The sequence below is a fragment of the Dermacentor albipictus genome, chromosome 5 (assembly GCF_038994185.2).
Source record: "Dermacentor albipictus isolate Rhodes 1998 colony chromosome 5, USDA_Dalb.pri_finalv2, whole genome shotgun sequence".
Lineage (NCBI taxonomy): Eukaryota > Metazoa > Arthropoda > Arachnida > Ixodida > Ixodidae > Dermacentor > Dermacentor albipictus.
In genome coordinates this window covers 66077430-66086082 of record NC_091825.1, presented here as the reverse complement: position 1 = coordinate 66086082, position 8653 = coordinate 66077430, and the positions used below count along the sequence as shown (strand labels likewise).

At 44.6% G+C, this 8653-nt stretch overlaps 1 protein-coding gene and 1 non-coding gene across 2 annotated transcripts in view; both read left to right on the top strand.

Moving 5' to 3' along the window:
- The first annotated feature begins 5680 nt into the window (after positions 1–5680).
- TRNAS-GGA (transfer RNA serine (anticodon GGA)) lies at positions 5681–5755 on the top strand. Its single transcript has one exon. It is a non-coding gene; the product is annotated as a tRNA-Ser (tRNA).
- Positions 5756–7846: 2091 nt separating this feature from the next.
- The window catches only part of LOC139060295 (uncharacterized), a 92307-nt gene continuing 91500 nt past the window's right edge, over positions 7847–8653 (top strand). The window contains exons 1-2 of the mRNA XM_070539396.1: positions 7847–8084; positions 8231–8378. Coding sequence (XP_070395497.1) covers positions 7847–8084; positions 8231–8378 — 386 coding nt within the window. The remainder of the gene's footprint in view (positions 8085–8230; positions 8379–8653) is intronic.

Sequence of the window (8653 nt, the reverse complement as noted above, 5' to 3'; positions counted from 1 at the left end):
TTTGTATGTCACATTTTCCAGATTTATAGTGGCAGATCACTTGAATTTTGTCCGTTGGTGATCTGGAGTGCCCTCAGTTTAATGAACTTACCAAAGTAGCCTCCTCTGAGTTACATAAACAGGGGGGGGGGGAGTGGGTGGAGGGGGGCTTAAATAATTATGCATGATATACTTCATACAGGCTCTATAGTTATCTAGCCAAATTGCCTTCTATGAACCTCAGTGAGATGCCTGAGTTGCCCAGACGTGTATCATTTTTATCTTTTCATTATGCAGTCTTATGGAGTTAAATTCACACACTATTGCCTGCGTGCCTATATTATTCCCTCCAATCGGTCACACATGTATTGCATGCCATACTTCACCTCCTGACAAGATTTGCATAAAACAGCAGATTTTCTTCCTTTATTGGGCAGCTGTTGAATTCCTAGCCAGTACAAGAGTTCAATTCCTCAAACTTATAACAAATCACTACCATTTTAACGTTAGAAGCTCACTATGAGCCCCAAGTGCAAGTTCTTTCCAGGCTGGAAGCTGGTCTCCTTTATACATTACATATATTTGAGTTTGTAACGTCGCATAGGAAACTGCTGAATCATATAACCACCAGCCCAGTGCAGTAGTGGCAAGGCATGCCATGACAGCACAGCTGAATGCTGACAAATAACTGTTACACTGCCATATATTTTCACCGTTTCCTTGCCCTTTTTTTCAGTAGGTGTGGGATAAAGCTTGTTCTTTGCAATTACTTATGTATAATGCGAAAGATTGACTTTACTTTCCCTCGGATTCACCAAGATGTGGCAAAGAAGTTTGCTTCAAACTCAAGCTGCCCTGCGCTAGATTTTCCAACTGTTTACGTTTTGATATAGTGTAATTATTTGTTGCACTCTGAGCGAATTGAAGTTTCATACTGCGAATAATGCATTCTAGACCACATAGAAAAATGTTTTCTACCACATAAATACATTGTTTAGGCAAAAAGTGTCTTAACGCTTTCGCACAAAAGTTCTATCACCGAGAGTTTGATGGAACCCAGTCTGCTCGCGATGGCACATGACAAAGAAAGACATAGACTAGTTAAATAAAACTTTAAAAACTACACAGTTTGGCTTCCATTCGAAAGCCTTATTCACAATGGCGCAAAAAGTAGAAGTGCCTATTTAAGTTGGTTTTAGCACCTGAGGCAAGCACCGCGCTTAAGACGGAGAGGGTTCCTTCGTTTCGATAAGCGTGTGTCCTGTTAATTGTATCTCTAGGGACCGTGAAGGTACAGCCGCGGCTTCCAGTTTCGTTCCTGGCTAATAATACTAAAGTTCATGCAGTCACTGCAGTACTTAATCATTGCTGCGTGCTCTACCAAAGCATTTGACGCCACCAGTTGCCATTTGCTTCAAGCGTAGTGCTTTTCAGCTGCATGTCTGCCAAAGTTCAATCTAGCCCAGAAAATACAAATTTACATGCACATTATACTTTTGAGTATAGGGCAAGTCATTATGGAACCTTGCTGTAAATGTACATAGATTTGTTTCATGGTGCATTCCATGCATTTAATTTTTGCAGTCTACAAGCAAGAAGATATAGAATTTGGCAATTTCTGTTCTTTAAATTTGTTCATAACTCTATTCAATATGGAGAATTTCTTCTAAATACTTGTTCAGCAGTAATCTGTCAAATAGAATGTAGAATACCCTTTGTAAGACACTATGGTAAGGACGTTTTATGGCTGAGCAGTCCAGGCAGCTGTGCTTATTACTGATGAGTTCACTGTTGCTCAATGCAAGAAAATTGAAGTAACAAGGACTATTTCAAGGACCTTTCGAGTTTGTAAAGTTGTATACTGCATAATTGATGACATCGCATTTATTGACAGTTAGCCATGTCTGGCTGAAGCCATTCCTCGAAGCTTGAATATTCTTGTTGCAGTTGGTTTATGGCTGCTTCACACAATTGTATGATTCCTACATGTAACAGGTGCATATTCTGTGCAGCAGTGCCGCTTCATTGACTTTTTGGTTGGCGTTACAATGCCCACAATGCCATTCTTGCGCAGTTCCAGTCACTTTGAAACAGTAGTTTCTTGTATCTTTTTGCATACATAGGTTTTTCCGGCATGTCGTATACTATTGCGTATGACTAGCAGCCGGTTAGTCCATCGCTGTCTATGCACCAGGTCCCGCCCGCACACTATATCCAGAATACCATACTTGCCACCTCTCTGGATGTTGTCATAATGATTACGAATTCGGAGATCATTTCACGATTCTGTGACTTCAAGCTTTCAAAAGATTACATTATCTTCGCAAAAATATCTGAGAAGTCATGAAGAGTGGAGCGAGCAAGACTGCTGAAAAAAACTAAAAAGCTTGTGCAGATACCACCAACGATGAGCGTCAATTAAGCGAATACCATGAACGTATATTTTATGCGTTGCATATTGCAATCACTCAGTTCAGCCCTTGGGTGCGGCCGGGCAGCCACCATTGAGGATATGAGCCATTGTTCATTGCTGCGCGTCTCATATGTGGGTCTATTCTCTCCTAAGTTTGCTATGTTTGTTATTAAGTTGCTTCTATTTTTATGCGTTGCACATTGCAATCACTCAGTTCAGCCCTTGGGCGCGGCCGAGCAGCCACCATTGACCTTTAGCGCAACCACGTGACGTAACGTCACGACAGCTGGAGGAAAAGCTGGGCCCCAACTCGCGCAATATGCAACGCATTCTTGGCTTAACCAAGCTAAGCCTGGCCATTTTTTTCTTGTGGGGTACCACCGCCGACCATTGACTGCCAACTAACAACGAAACAGACAAATTAAACGAAGACAGCAATTCGCGTTCATAATGCACAAACAAAAGCAATTGCGATGGTACCTGCAGCGTTATTTTGTGTCAGTGAAAGACGCTATACAAACGGCTATCGCCTTCACGCAAGTTTATTATGACAACTTCCTGCAGCAGGCTAAAATATACAAGCAACGTTGCTTGAATTCTCACTGTGATCGAAAATTACCTGGGTTGCTTCTATGTTTTCTGCTGTTGCTAGCTTTCTGCCCTTTATGTGCTGCACCTAAGCGTAAATAATCCTACAAAAATGCGTGTGACGAAAAAAATGTGTTTGCGTAGGTCAAGAAATCAAAACTGCGTGCTGCTCCCTTACCTCCCGCCTTTACACTTCTATTTCTGTCATTTTTATGAGCATTTTCATCAATATTGAAATCTACATGATAACAGGTATGAAATAACTACGTGCCGGTTTCTGAGAAGTCTTGCGTGGTATGCATAGTACAGGCGATAGGATGGTAGACAGGGTGGAATGTTCTATGGAGGAGGAGCTCTGCATCTCTCTCGCTACAGAAAACGTCTCTGTGTGTGTAATGTTACCTTTAAGTGCCAAATAAGATGTTTAATCATGAGGTAGTCCACTGTGCCCATTTGTAAAGACGCCACTACTGCAACTATTTAAAGCTCTTTTACCCCTTTCGTCTCACGCAGAACTGCCTCCATACATCCAGAGGTCTCTTCCGTTTCTTTGCCTATATAATCCGGTGTACACTCATTCACTGATACAAAGTTCTTTCTTTTCCTGGTGAAAGCAGGTCACTAAATTGGTTCGCTGATCCGATGACGCGACGAGCAAGGCATGGCTTGTCGGCCGGCAAGGCTTGTCGGTAAGACATATTGAACATTTAGGCTCAAGATAGGATACACAGAAAGGCAGTGAGGCGCAAGCATGGACGAACTTCGAAGAAGAAGAAAATAAACTTTATTAAGAAGAATGGTCTGGCAGTTTTGTTTGTCGTGGCCTCAGGTCACGGCTCGAAGTCCTTGGAATAAATTATTTGAATGACTGCATATGTGTGCATAACAAGACTACAGATACTTACTAACAATTTAAGAAGCGGATGCTCATGGAAGGTTGCATTCATAAGGTACAATTTGTCACTTGTTCCTGATTTTCTCTAGTGCGCCGTCGTTCATCTTACGACAGACGTAGCTGCACGCAATTAGTTTCTCCAGGAAGATCCCACTGCGGGTAGCTTTGATCGGGGCAAGGATATTGCGCGGCATTGCTAAAGAAGCTCGGAAGCGATGCTTCGTTTCCTGGCTGGGCTCTGAATCTCTACCCTTAATGCAAATGTAATCGAAAGACAGGGATTAGTGCCGGGGACGCTTAAGAGGATCAGCAGAGCACCGCTCGCTAAGTCTTTGTGTAAGCTCGACCTCTCCTGCTGCGCCGATGTTCGTGAAGCCGTCTTTTGCATGTGCCTAAGGCACAATATGTTATACGTGGCTCGTCAAGATACATTAAAATTATGAGTATGGTACAAGGATATGGACTCTTTGAGAGGAATAGGCGTTCCTTTGATGGATGTGTCATTTGAGTAATTCATGTTCACGAGAAAGGCAGATCCTTTCAACAGGGCAAAATAATTTATGAGCTAATTTTCTAATTCTCGCATTGGCTGCAAGAATTGAGTGAAAGGCTGTTAACAGTGAGTACGAATCATATCCATATTTTCCCTTGAAAAGAGGAAGGTGAGATAAGAACAAATGTGGTTGTATTCCCTATTTTCAATAATCCTGCGGAAACAGGGCGTGAGGTTCCAAGTTATAAACTGACATGTGTATTTACAGACGACGAGAAAGCATTCTGGTGGTCAAACTGTCGAGTATGCACTAGGTACGTTACATTGAGCTTGCATTATAATCATCTTCCAGATGTCGTTGGCTTTTGTTGAGCCTAAATTTGTTAAGAGTGGACTTTTATGCTGTAGTCTGTCCCATGAGCATTTGTAGTCAGGTACCAAATAAAGTTTATTAAATTATTTGAATTTTTAAGTAGTTGCGAGGACAGGGACTTGATGATATTGCATTTCATTTGCCAGATGTTCAAACACGCCGACATATACATTAAGGTTGCATTCAGCGATAATTTAAAAGCCATTTTAAAGGGTCCCTGTAGTAGCTATCTTTACATGGCCGGACAGTATTTAGTAGAAAGGGGGTTCTACGCGGGAGCGTCTTACACTGAATAATCATTAACTCTCTCTTTACCACGCATATTCAAATCGATCACAGGCGATTGATGCTCTAGCTCGCCGATTTCGACATGTTGTAGCCGTTTCTTATCCACTTAAGGCCATCCAGCAGTTAGTACTGGCACTGCACTTTCAGAATCAGTTTAAATTTTCCCACTCCCGCGATGTGATTTTTGACGGACCTTTTTGCGAATTAATCTGCGTATGTTGTAGCTCAAGGAGGTGTGGCTGCGAACTTGTGCCAAGCTCGAGAAAAAAAGCATGCCGTTCAAAGTTACGCTGCGCTAGCATCAAAATTTTGTAATCAAGTGACTCTCAGCGAGTCAAGAATTAAAATATATTGCGGGCTTTGCCATCCGACCGTTCTCAGAGGCGATAAATAATCAAAAATGACGCCAGCTTTTCACTATAGTGAGCTTTGGCTCAAGTTTCTTTTTTCTAGAAAGACAAGCGAGGCTTTTCTTTGGAGGAACCTGTATGGGTTTTCTTTGTAGCAATTGCTAAGAATGGGTGAACGTCTCATTTCCCTTAATTAATTTCTTCTCTCCACCTTGCGGGTTTCCGCAGAACTATTACGTCAAACTATTGCCTTTGCTTCGAGTTGTTGACAAATTCGACTTCGCCCATGCATCAGCTAGCCGCCTGGTTAGCTCAGATGGTAGAGCGGCTGCCCCGGAAAGGCGGTGGTCCCGGGTTCGAGTCCCGGACCAGGACGAATTTTCTTTAACTTCGAGGATTTTCTTTCGAGGAACCCGTATGGGTTTCCTTCGCAGCAATTGCTACGAAGGGGTGGATGTCTCATTTCCCTAAATAATAACTCTGCCTTTAACGAAGAAAGTCCGTCACTCCCACCTTCCTGTCACCCCTTATGTTGCCAGAACAAACCCTTTATATTTTCCTTTATTCTCTCAATCTATTGAAGAACCGAACCTCGTACCATTCCATGATCTGAACTCCCCTGAATCAATTCAAACTAATACTATCAGAATTTCCTAAGTAACATTGCTGCTGTGCGGTATCTTGTTCGCTTTTCTAAGCTCTATATTTTGCAATTCTGCCTTTTCTAAGCCTAGATTTTGTTGTTACCATGTCGCTCCTGCTTGGGCCACACAGCTTGCACTATGATGTAATTAAATAAATAAAACTGATAAATAAATAAGTGAATAAATAAATAAATAAAATAGGGTTGGCGTATCTGGTAACGCTTAGACTTGTAATCATGTCAAAAAAGGGGGCCTTTCGCATCTTGAAAGCGTGATAGCGAGTCACCTCAGGTATCAAAAGTAGGTAGGTCTTAACATGACAACAAGCAAGAATTGGTCGCAGAGTACGTAGAATTTACGGCACGTGCGCAATTACCGTAACTGTAGCCGTAAAGCCGCCTCTGGGCCCTCAAGGCGAAGGGCAGATTGCGATGGCATATTAGCAGATAGTTATACTAAAAAGGATAGTATAGTGATTGGCAGTGTCAACTTGTATTCGCTTACTAATTAACAAGCATGGTGTCACACGCGCACAGGTAAGCATAAACACATCTCGCTCGATGACCGCGGAAACTCGCTGTAAGAACGCTGGAGTAAGGAATCGCGGCCGCACCAGCGGGAGAATTAACTTTCGTGCATCTCTCGCTTCAACGCGAAGGAAACGTCGAAAGCACAGCGCATACGAATCTACCGGCACTACACGCACTCTGCAAACATCGGAGATTGCTTTGAAGGCGGGGTCCGTGCGGGCGCGCACTTTGGCCACGTCGCAGACCGCTTTGAAGATACGGCGCCCGCACGGCCGTGCTATGAGGAGCTGCCACCGACGAAAAAGAACGCCTCACCCCCTCCCTCAAATCACCCTCCTGCCTCGCGCGCGAAAGAAGAGGACACGCTCACTCGCTCGCTCACGCGCCGCGTTCGCCGGCTCACATTCGCGCGCTTTCACTCGCACGTACAACATACGGCCCGTGTCGACGATTTTATCGCCCTTGGACGTTATGCGGAACCTCACGGCGACGGCGACGCCAACGGCATAGAAATGCTCCTAGAGTGTCCATATAACTGCAATTGCGATAATAGCTATTTTGCACTGTGGCCCTGTAAAGGGTGCACTGCCGTACATATTGGCATGTTGAGGCGAAGCCACCGCACTTGACACTTTAGGAAATGGAGCGAGTTCGCGCGCAATAAAATGCAGGTTTCACGCGAATTAATCTTGTCTGGAAGGTGGCTTTGCCGGTGCCCGCAAGCATCGAGAAATAATCGCAGAATAGATAAACTTAGCGGCACTTGTGTAATTAAAGCCAGTATAGTAGAAAATTGACAATACTGCACCAATATCAGGATCGGCACACCTAGGCACACCTATATGAATAAGATACAAAATTACTGAAAAAATGTACACGAAAGTGAGACTAATAAATATACAATATGCATATATAATCAGTTACGTGTTACGGGCACTGTTACGTGTAACAATGGTCCGGTCACAAAAAAACGACGACAACGCGCTCAGCACGCTGACGGTGCGCGATCAATGGAAAAGACAAAATCGGGCTTCCGCCTGATTGAGCAGGCTCGGCTAAATTATAATTTGTGTGGCACTAGGCACCAATGCCTTTCTGGTTTTTTTTTCGCCCACGAATTGGTGACTGCGGTACTTCCCGTCATCGCTCTCAACTCCGGGCGAGTCAGTTGCTTCGCTGGGCCTACTGCCGAAAGGAGCTCGAGCGCCGCTGCCTTCGCAGTCGGTCTTATATTCTAGTCAGCCATAGCTTCGGATTCTCCCGATAAAGTACTGCAGTAAGCGCACCTACCCCATGATCCGGAGCATCTCTGCTCTCAAGCTCCCGGAGTTCCGGTCGTCGGACTCGGATCATTCATTCATTACCATCCAAACTTTCTTCCATCACCACCACCTAAGTTCGCAGTTAACCATGGTCGTTAACCAGCTTCAGCCTACTACTACTGCAACTGTTTACGATGTTTTACGCTCCCTGCCCGTCGACCACCCCTATGACCGCCTTAAGACGACTCTCATGCAGCGCACCATTAAAAGTGAGCAGCATAGATTACAGAAAGTTCTTACATTAAAGGACATGACTGACATTCAACTGATAGCGCGCTTTTCCTGGAACGTTTCCTGCAGCGCCTTCTACCGCAGCTGCACATGATCCTGACCGCGTCGTTATTCTCAACGTTAGGATCTCTGGCCCAGTTGGCCCACAAGATTATGCATGTCGGGTTTTCCTCCGTGGCCACAGTTAATCGCCCTCCTGATCCTTCGTACCACAGCGCAGCAACTTGGAACAGCTATGCGCGTGTTCTGGAAGCTAATGAGGAGCTCACACGGCAAGTAGCCCGACTCACAGCTGAGGTCGCTGCCATCCGAACAGGATTGCCGCATTCTTGGTCACGACCTCACCGCCCCAACCCCAGTCACTCTGAACGCCTTTATGCTCCTACCGTTACGCTTTGCTGTTGCTAACACCGCTATGGCTCCCATGCAACCAATGCCGCCAGCACTGCTCCTATGCCGGAAACGATTGGGCCGAACACTGACGGGGACCATTGTTGTCCAGTTGTCTTTTCCAGTTGTCTTTTCCACGTCACCAACTGTGTCATCA